The sequence below is a fragment of the Malaya genurostris genome, chromosome 1 (genome assembly GCF_030247185.1).
Source record: "Malaya genurostris strain Urasoe2022 chromosome 1, Malgen_1.1, whole genome shotgun sequence".
NCBI classification, from domain to species: domain Eukaryota; kingdom Metazoa; phylum Arthropoda; class Insecta; order Diptera; family Culicidae; genus Malaya; species Malaya genurostris.
This window is the reverse complement of record NC_080570.1, coordinates 41,795,278-41,813,213: the sequence shown is the minus strand read 5'-3', so window position 1 is coordinate 41,813,213 and position 17,936 is coordinate 41,795,278. Positions and strand designations below refer to the sequence as shown.

The 17,936-nt window shown below is 34.8% G+C and overlaps 1 protein-coding gene across 1 annotated transcript; it reads left to right on the top strand.

The window, feature by feature from the left end:
* Positions 1-212: 212 nt before the first annotated feature.
* LOC131438022 (fork head domain-containing protein FD4-like) lies at positions 213-1,965 on the top strand. The gene has a single exon (XM_058607799.1). It carries the CDS (start codon positions 407-409, stop codon positions 1,475-1,477), a length of 1,071 nt encoding a protein of 356 aa, XP_058463782.1. The 5' UTR covers positions 213-406; the 3' UTR covers positions 1,478-1,965.
* The last annotated feature ends 15,971 nt before the right edge of the window (positions 1,966-17,936 follow it).

Genomic DNA, 17,936 nt, shown 5'->3' with positions numbered 1-17,936 from the left:
ACAGTGAGCAAATACTGAATGTTCCGACATTGGTTGACTATCCCTTTCCCTCGTTCATTCATTCAGAGCGGCCGTACAGATGCGTGGCGATTGGATTGGTTGCATGTCGGAGTGAGAAAGAGATTACGCTATCACCTTCTTCAGGTCTGGCCCGAGAGTAGCTATCCTCTCGCTAGTCGGAGATTTTTTTGATCAGTCTCAACCGAGCAAGAGTTTCGAACGCATCGTGCTCTTTAATCTGTTGGTGTTGATTGCTAGTTGCTTATTATTAACGGTTATCATTAAAACAGAAGTGAAGTGAAAGTAGCTGGACACTGTCTGTTGAAGTTTGATTCAAGTGTTAAGGACACAGCAAGGCCAAAGGCCATTCAGAAGTACAAGTGACGTGTGATTAAAGTTTAAAGACATGCCGCGACCATCACGTGAATCTCTCGGCGGTCAAAAGCCGCCGTTTTCCTACATTTCGCTAACAGCCATGGCGATCTGGAGTTCACCGGAGAAGATGCTTTGCCTCAACGACATCTACAAGTATATCACGGATCGGTTTCCGTACTATCGCAACAACACTCAGCGCTGGCAGAACTCATTGCGGCACAATCTTAGTTTCAACGATTGTTTCATCAAAGTACCCCGTCGGCCGGATCGCCCCGGCAAGGGTGCCTACTGGACTCTGCACCCGAAGGCTTTCGACATGTTCCAGAACGGAAGCCTTCTCCGTCGGCGTAAGCGCTTCAAGCTGCACGAAAGCGACAAGGAAAGTTTGAACGAAGAATTCATCGCCTTGGCTAATATGAATCGGTTCTTCATGTCCCAGGGTGGACAGTTCCACGATCCTTACTACGCACATATGCCGGAAAATATCAGCCCAAATATGCTGTACGCTCCGATCTCGCCGCCTCAGTCACCTCCGGAAGCACTTCGAGCAACGAGTCAATCTCCCGAGCAGCCACAATCAGCTGGGCTTGGCGGGTTCCAGAGCCACGGAGGACTAACATCAGCTCCCGTGTCCAAACCAAAGCGATCATTTACCATCGAAAGTCTGATCGGTTCGGACGATTCGGACAGCAAGGAAGAATGCTCCTCATCTGACTCGGAAGATTACTCGGTTCCGTCGTCTGCGAGCACGCAAAACTCCCAACATATGGAACAGCTGCGAGCATCCATCCACCTCAGCCATCAGATCCAGGCCCAGCAGCAGGCTGCATTCAACGAATATGCGGCCGCGGCAGCTGCCGCCGCTGCTCATCATCATCACCAGCAGCAAGTGGCAGCCGCCGCATCACTCGCTGCTTCCAACGGTGCTCCATACGGCATTCATCCACTCCTGATGCCGATGGCCAAGTTACCAGGGCCCGGATATTTCCTGCCATCGTATCAAACACCGTCGGCACCCTATCACCATTTGCAGCAACCGTCGGAACCGCAGTCAGCGCACTTGCGGGATCCTCGTAACGAAACTGCCATGGTGTTGGGCTAGATTTCACCGATATTCGACCACCAGGACCACCACCTCAACCAAATTAGAGAGACTTAGTTGAAACTCCACTGTTCCCAAATTCTCGATTCGATTCCGTTTATTTTCTAGATGTGTAGTGGATAGAATTATTTATTAGCTTCGCTCTCCGAAGGAAAACAAACAAACTGCAATATTGACTTCGACCATGATTCGGTGCAACTCTCGACAGTGCGGCTGGAGCCATAGTGACCTCGGTATAGTTGTTCAAGTGTTATGCTCGTATTTATGTAGGAAGCTGCCACCGCCGCGTATTATTATGGCTAGCGCATTAGGCAAAGAAGAGAGACTATAATATATGAGAGATAGTTTTCATAAAACAGATAGAAATAAAGTCATTGTGATGTCCTTAGTTAGTAGCTACACGCAATACCTGCCCCTCACTAGATTTTTAAGTTGCATTAATGGACTGAATGTTTTTTTTTTATTTTATAAAACTAAATAAATTAATTTTTTAACCCACTTTTGAGTTTGAACTTCGATCCGAACTGGTTTTCCTGAAACAAGCTTTTGTCTTCCGCAGTCAATTTCGCTGGCTTTTCCTAATCTGTGGTTTGTTTCAATTTATGATTTCTAATATTTTTCAATCTTTAAAATCAATTACCTGTTGCATCGTCCATTTTGCTGATTGCGGGGAATTACGTAATTAACAAAAAAAATGTACTTCTTTATTGTTTGTCACAAAGAAAAATTTCCATAAACGGCATAGAGAAAGTATGATTCGACAAAATTTGTTTTTTTAATTTATATTTATTACGGCACACTTAAATTTTTTTATTCGACGATTTATTTAATAAGGCACACTGCCTTAACTCTAAGATGCCGAGGGCATTGTACACTGAACAAGCTAGATTTCGGTGGAAAATGTCACTTTCCGGGTAAATCATTAATTGTCATGCACTACTGACATTTTTTGTAGCGACCGTAAATAAATATTTACGGTATCGATGCATGCAGACGTGTTTTTGTAAAGTAAAGCCTTGGTATTACATTCCTGTAGTGGAATTTGACCTTCTGTTTTATAACAGACTTCGCAGCCGATTCAGAGTGTACAGAACCAGTGCATGGCTGGTGCTACAATTCTACTGATACTACGAATCCTTCCAGGTCGGGGCTCGAACATACGACAACTGGTTTGTAAGACCAGCGCCCTTTGCATTGAAGCGCCAACCATATTTATCCAAACACATTTTTTAACCCTTTCACGACCATATGATGTCCAGGACGAAATATGTCAGTACAACACAATATTTTCAAGCTATTGAGGATATAAAATAAGAGAATATAATCAGAAAAAACATAGCAGGGTGCATAACTTTCCTATAATTTTATGGGAAATATTTTCCCCTATGATCCACAGAAATAAATAAACGAAGAGTTTGGTTTATTATATCGTAATTTAATGTATTGCTTTAATTGCTTATGTTATCAGAATAGTAAAATAAATAGTTAGTTATGGTATTCTACGAAACGATTTCGTGTACTTGCTTAGCATTTATTATGCGTTCTATTGTCTATACGTCGTTTTGCACAAACTTTGTTAGTGCAATAAAGATTGACAGTTCCTTTTTTTATTCGTTCAGAAACAAAGTTTTTTAACATTCAGTAAAAAACATCGATTTAATAACAATTGAACGTTTTTTATGGAAGGGAAAAATATTTCCCCATGAGCGTTATGGTGTTAAGCAAGAAATGGAATTTCAAGTTACTCTACAACTATTTATATTTCAAATAATTCAAAATTAAAGCTAAATGTTAACTTCAAATCTACAGGTTTACTCATTTTAAAATCAATGCATTTTTATTAAGTTTAACTTCGATGATGGTTTCAATAAAAAATTTTAAATTCAACTGATATCTGTTTCATAGTACTATTGATTTAGATGTCCTGTAAATTCCATTCTTTCTTTCTGTGCATTATTCTTACATTGTCAAAAAGTGACACATTTTTGCCAAATATGAGATCTGGGTAAAGTAGAAAATGTTGTATGGGATAAAGCGAAAAAAATCAAACATAGTCATAGCCTGCTGTTTGAAGTAAGTTGATTTGCAGATGTTTATTATCGATGTTCGTATTGATGCTGGGACCGAAGAAAAAGCTAACTTACACACACAGAAAGAAAAGATGAAACTTACACGACCTGTAAACCGATAGTACTATGAATTAAACATCAGTTGAAACGAAAACCATTTAAAACCATGTTTGATGTAAAATTACTTTTAGATTTATTTAGTTTTTCATTGAATAAAACTGTATTTTTACAAACCGCTTAGTTATCTAATGTAACTTTTCATTTATTTGCCTGCTCCAATTATGTGCATGAAAATAAATGTAAATTCACAAAATATTTTTATCTGTGCAGATAAAAATATTTTGTGAATTTACATCAATTTACATGCACCTATTTGGAGCACACAATTGAACATAATGTTGCTTTATAATTCTGTACACAGAAAGAAATTATTTATTTTACAGGTGACATAATTCTTCAAACGATACAATTCATAACTAATGATCTTCTCAAATGCCACATTATTCCATTCGTACAGAAATTTACTGGCTCCGAGTGTAATTTGCACTCGGCTAGCAATTGAGACTGTATGAATTTATATGCACGATTTACCAGTCAAGCAGATATGTGCTTCTGTGGCTCAGTCGACTAACTGGTGTACTTTGTGATCTAATGTTTTTCCGTGCAAGTCGCGTTGTTGATGTCGATCTTTTAATTTTTATTCCTTCGGTTTTAAAGCAATGTAATTTTCAAATCACACAATTTTACCTGTTCTTGAATATAAATGTGTGTGAAATATTACGCTCAATTTATGTGCATCTGATAAGATGTAAAATCACATAATTTTTTCGAACTGTGTACGTTTCAATTTAATTTAATCGCAAAACTAAGCGTTATATAAAAAATACAGTTCTGTTCATTGAAAATTTAATGCAAACCATTTTAATTTTTCATCTATGATGATTTTCAATCAAACTTTCGATTTAACCCACACAGATAAAAATATTTTGTAAATTTACATCAATTTTCATGCACATATTTGGAGCAGGCAATTAAACATAAAATTACTTCACATTCTGTAAGTTTCAATACAATTCAATCACAAAACTAAGCGTTAATTGAAAGATACAGTTCTATCCATTTAAAATTCAATACAATTCAATTTATTTTTGCATAGATGATAGGTTTCAATGAAATATTCGATTCAACCCATGTCTATTCCATGCCAATACTGATTTACATGTCGTGTAAATTTCATTATTTCTTTCTGTGCATGTCTATACATACTATGTTACTATTGACACATGTCGTGTAAATTTCAGTATTTCTGTTTGTGTAGATTGGTGCTGTGCCTGGAGCCAAAAAGTCAGCAGTCTTAGAAAAAAAACATGATATTTTCACTTGACATAAATTCAGGCATACCGTAATTTATTCGGTGATGACACAATATTACATCTACTAACATGTAAATATAAATTTTGCGTCTCTATCGATATAAGTTTCAGCTAAGTTAACTGTGAAGTTAATGATATGACTTATCCTTACATAATATGAATTATGAGTGTGAGTAAATCACGATGCTCCTTTTATGTAAATTTTTATAAGTGTGTGTATACAACGAAAAAATCGAGTAAATTTGCGTCTCAATAGATGCACATAAAAGAAGTGTCGCCATTTACTCAACTATACTTCCGAAAGCATGCAAATTTTAATGATTTACAGCTTATTCAATTGAATTTAACTGAGAAATAAACACAGAACTTAAAGTATCATGCTAATGGATGTAATATTCGGTAATCATCCAAGAAAAGGTCATTCTAACTGATTTTTTTTTCAAACCAGTTTTCACTACAACAGAATACGGGATATCAAGCACGTATTTCAATTTGAATTCAACTGGTTCATTAAAACTTGGTCAAGCAAAACAGAAGTCGAATAGAGTTTCGAATTTCATGAAAATCACCGAATAAACACAAAAACTAAGCGAGTTTGCCAAAAGCAGCTGAAAAACAGTTACCAAATAAACGCAAATGGAAAAAAAGCAAATGAACGAAAACAAACGAAGATCAGGTATCTAAAAAAATAAACCACCAGTAAAATATCGACACCAGCTAAGAAAGCATCGATAGGAAATCAAAAACCTTAAGTTTTCATTCATTGTTTTCCAAAGAAAAAACTCTTTTCACCCTTTCCAGTGAATTCTTTAAACATTTTTTGACTTACTATTAAGATTTAAGAACTATGCTGCAATGTTCGAGGTAGTTTTTTGAAGGTTTCCCACTTTACTCAATTTTCGCAAGTTTCCATTTTCGTTATTTTCATGCATTTGTCGTAGAAAACAGAAAGCTTATAAGTTGTTAATCAGAACTTTTCATCGTAACAAATCAAGCCAAAAATTAATCAAGCGAATTTGATTTGGAGTTGAGGATGCAGATTTAACCAAATTTTTAAAAAATCGTGAAACTTTGTATGAAACCTCAGATCACGTAGGCATTCCAAGAAACCCCTTCTACCTCTCGTAGACTTTTAAAGAACGCGGTTCATGAGAGGCCTCTTCATCACTTTGCTTGAAGGAAGAACGTGCCTGAATGTATCTCAAAGAAAAAAAATTGACGTAGTTTTCTGTATGAAGACGCGTTTTCAGAATACGTTTTTACAGGCTTCGAGTGTAATTTGCGCTCGGTTATCAAGTGCCACTGTGTGAATTTATACGCATCAATTATTCATTGAAATGATATGTGCTTCTGTAGCTCAGTCGATTAAATGGCGTGCTTTACGATTTAATGTTTCTCGTATCAAGTAGAGCTGTTGCTGTCGATCATTTGTTTTTTTTTTATGTCATTTAGTTTCAAGCCATGTAATTTTCAAATCACACATGTTTTTGAGTATAAATTTTTGTGAAATACGTCACTCCATTTATGTGCATCTTATGAGATGTAAAATCACAAGATTTTTTCGAAATGTGTAGAATTATGACACCTGTAAAATTCATCATTTTTTTCTGTATACGTCCAGAGCTCGACCAACCCCATAGACCCTTTGTAGTTTTTTTAAGTGCACCTCCAAAATTTTGCAAATGTTTCGTACACAGTTTGAAAAATTCTTGTAATTTTACATCTCATGAACATAAATGGAGCGTCGAAGCTCACGCAAATTTACGTGGAAGTACATTTAATATTGTGTCTATAGCTCCATACATGAAATTCATTGAAATAAAAAAAAAGAATACTGAGAGCCACCGTCGCGACTTGAACTGAGAATCATTAGATCGCAAGTACGTCTGTTAATCGACTGAGCCACAGAAGCATGCATACAGTGCTTGGCTGGTAAAAGGTGCATTTAAATTCATACAGTCGCACCTGCCAGCAGAACGAAAGTTACATTCGAAACCAGTAAAATTCAAGCACATCTAACATTAGGTCATTACAAATGAGATTTTACGTCATTTGACAAATCAGGTCTTTATGAATTACACCTTATGAGGGATTAAGTCACCTGTAAAATTCAAATTTTTTTGGTGTGTGGGAATGGAACTAATGCCCAAACATGCCTTGTTCTCATGGTAAGTAAAATGTCGATCTTTCGAAATCAGGTCACGAACAGCATAAATGTTTTTCGGTGCAAAAGTTGATTATAGACGTCCTTTTCAAAATTCGTCTTAGAGCACACAACGACCACGATTGAATTCGGAAACCATAGAAACACGGTGACCCTCGACGGTGCTTAAGAGAGTAGATCGGTTAACCTCAACATAAACCACATCGAAAGTCTTCGTTCTTGTTGTCGCACGAACATTTTCTCAAAATAATTTCAATTTCCGTCGAACCGGATTCTTAAACTCCTTACAAACAGGTCCAGTAGGCTCGAGTGACGTGTTCTGAGTGTTATGAGTAGGGATGTCGTAATATCGATCGATTAATCGCGTAATCGATTATTAACCCAGATAATCGAGTAATATTTAATCGATTAGCTTAGAATTAATATTCGATTATTGAGCTAATCGAATAATTTAAAAAATCCCATGGTAATCATCGAATAAATAATCGAGTAATCGATTAATAACCTAGATAATCGAATAAATTTCAATTGATTAGTATCAAAATTATACTCGATTGTTAAATATCGAGTAATTCAAAATTTCCGACATCGCTAGTTATGAGCTCGCATACACTTTAAAACACTCAACTATACGATCCTGGCGTTAGATTTGTCGTATCAAAGTAAGTGTTGCCATATCTCAAAGCTGATCGTACCTCGATACGAACACATATGCACGCACAATCTTGTTCGCATTCACCGGCACACTACACTAATTCAAAAATCTTCCATTACGCAATTTTTCCCTCGTGTTTACTGGCGCTTTGAGCTCTTCTTTGTATTGTTCGTAAAAAAGCAATAAAATGATGTATTCATGAGCTAAATGACGTACAATAATCTGTCATAAACGAAGGTGACAGATGGGATGGTTTATGGCATGACCACAAACATCAACATCATTAACAAATGAAAAAGAAACGGCTAATCACTAGAAACACTCCCATCGGGTAATACTACAGTTCAGAAGGGTAAATTTTGTTCAGTATAAGCGCACTGAGTGGCTAACCTCGACCTTCTTGCTTTCGGGTAACACTTAGTGCACAGGTACAGCGTTGTGTAAAAAAAATCGAAAGAGGAAATCTTTTACAGGTAGGTAATCTTTGTTTCTTTTTGAAAGCAGCTCACAAAACAAAATTACTAACTAGTTCTTTATCGCAGCCACCAGGATCGTTTCGGTTCCGGAAAGTTTGAAAGTACGAATTGAATAATTCATCTCCGAAAGTATACTCTCGTGATTGTCCTCTTATACTCAACAATATTTTCTGCAGCCTTCTCTACTTAGATTACAAATTATCTGTACAACTACAAGTTACTTCCATTTTCTTGGTTGCAGCTGAACAAAACATACTTACTTCTGTTGAACACTTTTTTGTACACCCAAACCTTCATTTACGAAGTATTCAGTTTACGTAACACTTTTTACTAATAAAATCCGAAATAGCGGAATCTTTACGTAAACTTTATTCACGAATCTACTTTGTAAAATGGGTTTTTTATTGCAAAATATGAATAGATGTGCTATGACAATGCTATATTTTTGAAACTGGTATGACGAATAGTTGCAGGAAAACAATGTTTTAACTCGATTCAACATCCAAGAAGGCGATTTTCGGTTTTTGACATTCCTTAAAACCCCTTAAAATATGTGCATTTTTGGAGCGGTTTGGAAAGTTGATGCCGGAAAACAACGTTTGAGGTGGTTCAGAAATCCAAGATGGCGGTCACAGGTTTATTGATACTTTTGGAAATGCTTGGGATTATAGTAATTTCAATGAACTGAGGTCACCTTTATGAGTATCGAGTCTACCGTAAGCATTATTTTCCGGCATAAAATAATAAAATTCGCACCCAAAACACCCATTTTTGAGTGTTTCCAAAGAATATCAATAAACTGGAAGTCGCTACCACGGATCTCAAAACCACCTCAACCATCATTTCCCAGCCTCTATTCATCATACCTAAATCTTATGATTTTCAAAGAGTGTAGATTAAACAGTTGTAAAATATAACTGGATATATATTATAAGAGTTTCGAAGGAATACCGATAGACCGGAAGTCGTCATCTTCGATTTCGGAACTACCTCAAACATCGTTTTCCGACATCTACTTATCAAACCCATTCCAAATGTATGCATATTGTATGGGGCTTCATAAAATAATTATAAACCGGAAGAAGCCATCTTGGATTTCAGAACGGTTTAAAAATCATTTTCTGGCATCTACTCATCAATTATTAGCAATTTATTAACAAAAAATTCAGTACTGTTACAATTCAGCACCATTTTTAGCATTCTGGAAGTGAAGAAATGAAACCTTGCATGAAAATTTACATGATCTATCAACTTATGAGAACGATTTTAGATAGTCATAAATGTGAAGAAACGTTTCAGTTTTATTCGTATTCTCGTCATCCAGTTATGTCTCTGATATTACCCACTCACATTTTTCGCGAAGTAAATCCCAAATAATATAAACTTTTTTTACGAGCTAACTCGATTTACGAACCTTCGTGTTTTCCGTAAACGGAGGTTTTGGTGTGCATTGGAATAAGTATTTGCTTCATTGCTCGTTATTGTTTCTTTATTTCTATTGTTCATATTGTTTCTCTTGAATATGGAAAATAGAATACGATTTCATATTAATTAACAATAAATAGTGACAAAGGTCGGTTACACACATTCAAGTCTTGACACATACAATACAAGAAACAAATTCATAGAGAAACAGATGCATGAGATAGCGGAAAAGTTAATATTTGCAAAAAGATACTCGACAAAATTAGAATAAAAAACTTTCAAGATTCTCTAATCCGTAACAACCCAATTTTCGTAAAAAAAATAGTGTTTCATAGTTTCATTATTCTTCGTCAAATTTCGCAGTGATTTATTTTACTTTATAAAACTACGAGAATTAAAACTAAAGCATCCGACATATCTAATTTGAAGTGTTAGCAATATACTCAAATGCATTCGACAGCATTTGAATTTGGCATAAACTCTCAAAATGACCTCAATGACAGCTATCAGTGGTTTGTTAGTTGCTTGACAACTATCAATGGATTGTAAGTTGCTCATTGTTAGATGGCACTCGTACCAATTTCTTGTCAGTCCTTCATATAATTCGGCGGTATCTCTGGGTATTTCGAAGAAAACAAACCAAGTGTCAAATATGTTGATTGATCACCTTAAGTTAGTTCATTGGATCATATAGCATAAGCTGGTAGACTTTTGCAAAAATACTTATCATAAAGTAGCTAAATTCACTACGAAACATGTAGATTTCACGTGAGCTTCATTTAGTTAGTGATTGTTGAAGTTGAAAAGACAAATTATACAAAACTTCGCTATAAACTCACCTAGTGCCGTACACTCTCTCCTAAGCATTCTTAAATCCGCTAATCTCACATGATTCCAACAAAACTCTAATCCGCTAAACTCACACAATGCCTTCTAAGATTTTCTAGACCTGTTGAATCCTGTTTCTAGCTCGGATTATTTTATTGAATTGATATTCCATCTTTCAAGACGTGACATCTGACATTAAGGAGTCTTTTTTTCGAAAAAAAAATCGAAAAAAAATCGAACACCAACAGTTCATTCGTGAACTGTGAACCTTATTAATTCCCTGTGAGCGTTAAAGAAAATGATATTAAAATCAGAAATTGTCAGCAATAAAAGTTGGCGCCTTGTTAAAAAAAAACTGCAGGAATTTTTCCCTCAAGTATCAAAACCACCGCAATAAACCTTTCAATTATCCTTTTATTACACCATTCACTGAAAGTACAATAACCCAAGAGCAATCTATTCATATTTAACTACCGAGATCGGATTAAATTGAGGAATTTCCCAGGATCACCATTCATTCTACTGTTTGCCATCTTGATCTGTCCCGGTGGTACAGGTACCAAATTTGTTTGCAGTGTCTTAGCCAAAATCAACTTCCTCCCTCTCTATCTCTCACTGTCTCTTCGCTTTATCCCATCCGGTGAAGTAGGTAGTGCGTAGTTTGGTTGCAGAAAGTAGCCCGACTCAATATTTGGCTACCATTCACACCCAGTTGGATTTCCCCAGCTTTAAAAAAAATAAAAGAGTTCATCAACCAGCAAGATCGTATCTCATTCATCGGTAAATACGTTCGGAAATTCCCGTACTCTCTTCAAAAGAGAAATTATTGTTTTAACCAGCCCCAAATTTGTATTATTACAAGTCTCATTGACATAAAAAAAAATAAGCAAGGTTGTTGTACTTCTGTTTCGTCTGATTTCTTCAAGGAACTAGCGGGAATTCTTCTCCACCAGTCTGCTCTATTTGCACATGAAATGGAGCGGGAAGTTTCTACTCGAAAAATATAGTTGCGAACTGGAATCATTTCTCGTTTGTCTGGAAAGCTACAATTCCTGACATACGCAAGGGTGGATAAAGCGAGGTTTACGTTCTTTTTATTGATAACCATCGCAAAAACAGACTGGAAAGAAACTAAGAATATCAGAAATGAACGTTACTTAAAACCACTACAAAAGCGATGAACTCGAACCTGTAACAAAAATAATGTAAAACTTGAAAATACAATAATACCTTATGATCAAAAAAGAACCGGAATTTTCATTTTGAAATTCCCGCGCTTGAATCGGCGAAGCAGATCGTTTTGCAAAATCGTTCTGTATCGATTAGAGAGAATGCTGTGTTGTTGGGCATCTCTTATGGATCAGCCGAACACATTTTCACTGATGTTTTGGGTTTGAAACGCGTCGCTTCTCGGCTGGTGCCAAAAAAGCTGTATTTCATTAAAAAAACAGCGTTGGTTTTGTCGCAGTTTTTGGCCAAAAACTCAACCAATATCATCAACCAAGCACCGTACTCTCCAGATATGGCCCCGTGTGACTTTTTCCTCTTCCCCAGACTCAAATTGCCATTGCGGGGAACGCGTTTTGAGACCATAGAGACCATAAAAGAGAATTCGCTGCGTGAACTAAAGACCATACCTTCGGCGGCCTATAAAACTTGTATTGGATCAAGCGTTGGCATGCATGTATTGCCACAGGAGGAGAGTACTTTAAAGAAATTTATAAAAAATTGAAATTTTGCGTTTTTAATAAAATTCCGGTTCTTTTTGGATCATTAGGTATATACTTCATAATTTTTAAAATTGTAGGAAAAGTGAGTGGAAACGTTACCTGCCTGTGCCGTTGTGATTTACAGTGATTTATTAGTACAGCATGAGCTGTGCCTGAAGACTACTTAAGAAATAATTGATTTCATTAACTGGTCACATAATTCTGGCTATCGAGGGAAATCCTCCACACTTTTCTTTTGACGAAAAGAGACTCTTCGAACATAATCAGTAGATCACACTTTTATGGCATTATCTTGCATATGCACTACGATTTTTTTCGCAACGGCAAAAAAGTACCTCATAATGTAATCTTCCGTAGCGAATCTTATTGCCCTGTTTCGTGTTGGATATGGAATTGTTTTTATTTAGCTCTGATTGTTTTTTTTCAGTTGGAATTATTAAAATTTCGCTATTGTTTTTCACGCGAAACGTCAATTTTGTTTACTTTACAAATACGTAATACACGCAGAGAAAAATATTGTAAAAGTGAGTAATTGAGTACACTGAAGTATTTTTTATGCGAATTTACGTACCGCATAACTCTGAAAATTCGTATAAAAAACTGCATAACTCTGAAACTTCGCATAAAAAAAACAGCATAACTCTGAAAATTCGCATAAAAAAGTCGCGTAAAGAAAAAACCGCATAAAAAATGACCTCAGTGTATTGAGCAATTTTTGTTTCTCACAACGATTTATTTTAGAAATAATGACAAAAGAAAATTTGGTTTATTGAAGTTAATGTTTTCGCTTGCAACTACAAAACTAGATATTTGATTTTTCCCAGTAAATTATTTTGTTTTAATCAATATTTTGACAAAAATAACAAATATTTTACTTGTGCATTACTGTCATTTTCTTGAAAAACGATTTCATAGCAAATTTAACCTGCACAATCAGTGTAAAATGAACTAACTTTAGATAAAGCTAATATTTATAGTACTTTTAGTTTTGATGCTTGGCTAACCTAAACCTAAAATGATTATTATTTCTACCTAAGTTTTTGTTTCTTAAAACCTTTTTGTTTAAGAGTAGAATGATATCTTATAAAATAATTTAGAGGGTTGTTATTGATACCTTTCTTCCGATTTATTTTATTTTAGTAGTTTCAATTACTTACATTTATAAAATTCCAATTATAGTTTTTATAGTTTCCAATGACTCGATGCCGATGCAGCTCGGTCTAAAAAAAAAAACCTGCAACAAATATTTGTTTTGTAAAGAAAACGTGTTATGTACTATTATGAAGTTACGGATATTATTAATTATCAAACCTTGCGTATGGATTTAAGAAATGCCTCAATACAATGATCAAATGAAATTTCACTTTTTGAAACGTAAACTTTTCTGTTCATTCAAAGGTGAAACAAATTCTCAAGATTATAAGAAATAAAACTGATACGCTTCATTTCAACAATAAACTTTGTTGTGTTATGTCATGAGATCATAGATAAAAGGAATAAAATTTTCTCTTATCTTAACTTTTCTTAAAATCAACTCAACAGTTGATAATATGCAATAAGTAGGCAGTTTCTTTCAACAATAAAATCATCTGGAACAGCATTTTTTTTCGCTTAACTAGACCAAAATTTTGATTCACATCAAACGGAGGCTAGAAGGGTGAAATTGGTTTGAAACAATCATATTCTAGCTAGAAATTAACAGAAATCAAATTTTAAAATCTACTAACTGTTTTGTTCTTTTGAACAAGCTCCATTTTTTTCTGCCTGTATGTTGATCGACTGCATCAAAGATGTAATCTCACCTCAGTTATATAAGTAACCAACTTCCGGTTTCGGAAGTACCGGAAATTGTGATCAAAAACTAGAAAACTGTTCTCACTTGGATTTCTCAAAAATGCTAGTTAAATTTAAACCGGATCCGGTATTGTAGGATAATCTTTTAAAGTCATGATGCAAAGAATGTAAAACCGCTTTGGAACTGTACTGAAAACTGTTCCACTGTGTTAGTTGATGGTCAAACAAACTGAATCTTAGTCGTTTTCACTGGATGCCAAACCTAACCCAGTTTTCACCCTAACAGCTGTCGAACCGTTTGTTTGAAGCTGGCTTCGAACCTTCTTTCAACGTTGTTGAATCAAAAATCGAGTCAGTTTCGAATCTGGTTTTTATATGAGGTTTAGCAACGGGGTTTTGAGCAAACCTCATATAAAAACCAGATTCGAAACTGACTCGATTTTTGGTTCAACAGCGTTGAAACTAGGTTCAGAACCAGCTTCAAACAAACGGTTTGACAGCAATTAGGATGAAAACTGGGTTAGGTTCGACATCAAGCGAAAACTACAATAGATTCAAATGAATCCACCTAGTGGTGTACTGATGCTTTTTTCATATCACTCAACAAAACTCATTAGCGACTAATGAAATGTATTGTACTTTTATTTATATCTAAGTTTGTAAAAATCGGTAGAGCTATCGGTGACTTTCATTAAGGGCTGAGGAATACACATGAAAAAATAATTATATCTACACGATATGTAAATCAATAGTAACATTGAATAGACATGGGTTGAATCGAAAGTTTGATTGAAAACCATCATCGATGCAAAACTATATTGGATTGCATTGATTTTTCAATGAATAGAACCGTATCTTTCAATTGATGCTTAGTTTTGGGATTGAATTACATTGATACCTACAGAATTATAAAGTAACTTTATGTTTAATGGTCTGTTCCAAATATGTGCATGAAAATAGATGTAAATTCACAGAATATTTTTATCTGTGTACATTGAAAACTTTCCCGCTCCAATTCAAATTTTCTTTGAAACGATTATGAATATCGAATAACCCATCTGACGATGTCTTTGAAATTTAGTTGAGTTAGTATAAGATTAGATAAGTTTAATAAATTGGGTCCAGCCCGAGAAAATCGACTGCACTTTTTTCCGTTGTTTTGCCCTTTTTACCTTATTACTTCGGAACCAGATTCGGATTATATTCGATTGCAGGTTATGGAGCTAAGATAAGACCATTAATTTAAGTTTAAGCTTGTTAAAATCTGTTCAATATCATCTGATCAAATCGAGTGCATTTGGTTTTATTATTTGAACTTTTTCCTCGTTACTGCCAAACCGAAGTCTGATCCGAACAAAACTAGATAGCTGGCTATAGTACAATAAAACGACTCATTTTAATTCAGGTTTAATAGTCTCTGGGAAATGTGAGTGCACTTTTAACATATTTTTATATATTTCATCCGTTATTCTGTAGCCTAAAGTCAGATCCGAACGAAATTCACTCTTTTGGACAATAAGATTTTTCTTTCCAATCTTAGTGGATTAAAATAATACATCAAAACTATTTGCATTTTTCTTGTTAGAGAAAAATTGTTATTTTAACTACAAAAGAAACTAGACATATACACTTTTCATGAGAACAGCTTTTTGTTAAAATATTGTAACGACTTGATAATTGGGACTCAATCTTCGATCGAATGGAGTGAACATTTGCGTTACTTACACACATAAACACACATAAAAAATTTCTGATCTCAACGAACTGAATCGAATAGTATATTATACTTGACCCATCAGGCCTTGAATGTAAAGTTAATTTACACGGTAATACCTTTTAAGTGATACCACACATCATCAGTGTGGCTTAGAAAAATCAAACATGAAACATTACTATTTAGGATATTTGCATAAAACAAATCACATCGCTTCATCAAAATCCAGTGAATACATCTTGGTCAGAAGCTTACAACTGAAACAAATAAATTCGGAAAATCACTTTGCTTCGAAAATCCGTATAAAAAAGCTCCGCAAATTGAAGAAAAAAGAACACAAAAAGTCACATGAAAAAGACTTCAATATAACTGTATGTCGTTTTAAACCCTGACATCCAAAAGTATTTCGGTGAATACCATCCAACGCTCATATTATAATCAATTACCAAGTGTAAGCTGGTTTCCATAGAACAACTTATAACTTCGTGTCGGTCAATAATAATAAACAAAGTGCAAATGCATATTCTGCTACCATTCCAATACTACCGACTGAAACCGAACCGAACTACAACCAAACCGAGCTGAATCACGCAATCTAAGCCTCTTCCGTTATAAAATTTGAACTCAAACCAATTTTGCATTCACTAAACAAACCTTTTACGATGACGAGTAAATCATTCAGTACACGGAGAAATTTGATTCAGTAAATAGCAAAACATTTTGGTTTGATTTTAAGTTTTCGACATTTGATTTGTTTTAATTTGGGAAAACATTAGCGAAAACAATATTTTGGAGTATGTCTACCATCTTTGCATGCGGATTTTTACTGCTTACTCGTTAAATTTTGAGCCACCAGTTACATTTTCAATTATTTTACCACCACTCGGAAACATTTTGTATGGTACTCGTAAACACTCAAATATTCCCTGGCACAGAAAATTGTAGAAACACCATTTAAAAAAAACCTTAGATTTCGACTAAAGTAAGACCCACAATTTATCCATGATTTTTTGTTTTATATAGATTTAAGTAATACATACTAAACATTGATACGCTATGATACGCGTATTTTGCCTATTGCAATAAACACATTCATGGAAAAAATGAAAACCAATTCAATCTTCAGTCTACATGAAAGTAGTAGCTTTCAATTTTCCGTGCCATTGACCCACTTGAATTGTTCGTGTGTTCTACGACAGAAATTCCCTCGTCAACTTCGTTTCGACATTGCATGCTAATGGGTCGGCCGACAGTTCCTGATGCAACGGTTGTTTATTCAGTGCAATCATTTCGATAGTGCTTTGTTTGTTTTGTTGTTTTTTTTTGCTGTCGTACATGGATGGCCTCCCCGGGAATCCAACAAATAATCACCCGCCTTCAGGTTGGATAATATTTAACGGGACTGTAGTTGTTTTCACACACTTAAAAATATTCCAACAATTTTTTTATCCAGAGAAGATCGGAACTAAATCGGATATTTTATAGGAATTGAAAAAAAAAACATCCATTGCAACAAGGTTTTTACCCAAGTTATCTATACCGTTGTGTAGGTACATATAAAGAACGTTTTGCTTAAATTTATAGTTAATCTAGTTTTAATAAGCGTTATGGAATAGAATTGCAATATTGAAATCCTTGTTCAGGAATATTTCAACAATCCGTTAGGAATTTCAAATTGTAAATTATTTGTCCGGTTTAACAACTTTGCGTACTTTGATCTAGACTGTCTTTTGAAAAGGGTTAAATTTTTTAACCGATTTTTTTTTTCAAATTGTTATTGGAAAAATGACAAAATCGACAAAAAAGTGTTGTACTGGTGATTTCCACAAAATCACACAAAGTGATTTTCACAAAATCGCACTAAGTCAATGAAAATATAAAAAAATTATTAATCGAGTCCTACTTTGAAAACAATTGATTTAAACAATTTGAAATTGATTTTCAAGAATAAACAATATTTTTGAATTTAATGGAATTTTGTCAAATTGTTCATACAAAAAACTATTAAGGCGAAACTGTCATTCCATTTTTTTTCGTAAGTTAGGCCTTAATATTCCATACCAACAAACAGAGTAACACTTCAATTGCTAGAAAGGAAGGGCGAAACTATTTCCTTCTCATTATTTTCGAAGGTTTCCAATATTTTTTCACTGGAAATTATAAATGAGACCATAAAATTCCCTGCAGATTTGTCTTGAGGTCCGAGGCCAGTGTGTTTTAGGGTGTTTTAG

What these genes read in the sequence shown, in the direction of transcription:
- LOC131438022 (XM_058607799.1), top strand. Translation starts at nt 407, where the DNA reads ATGCCGCGACCATCACGTGAATCTCTCGGCGGTCAAAAGCCGCCGTTT.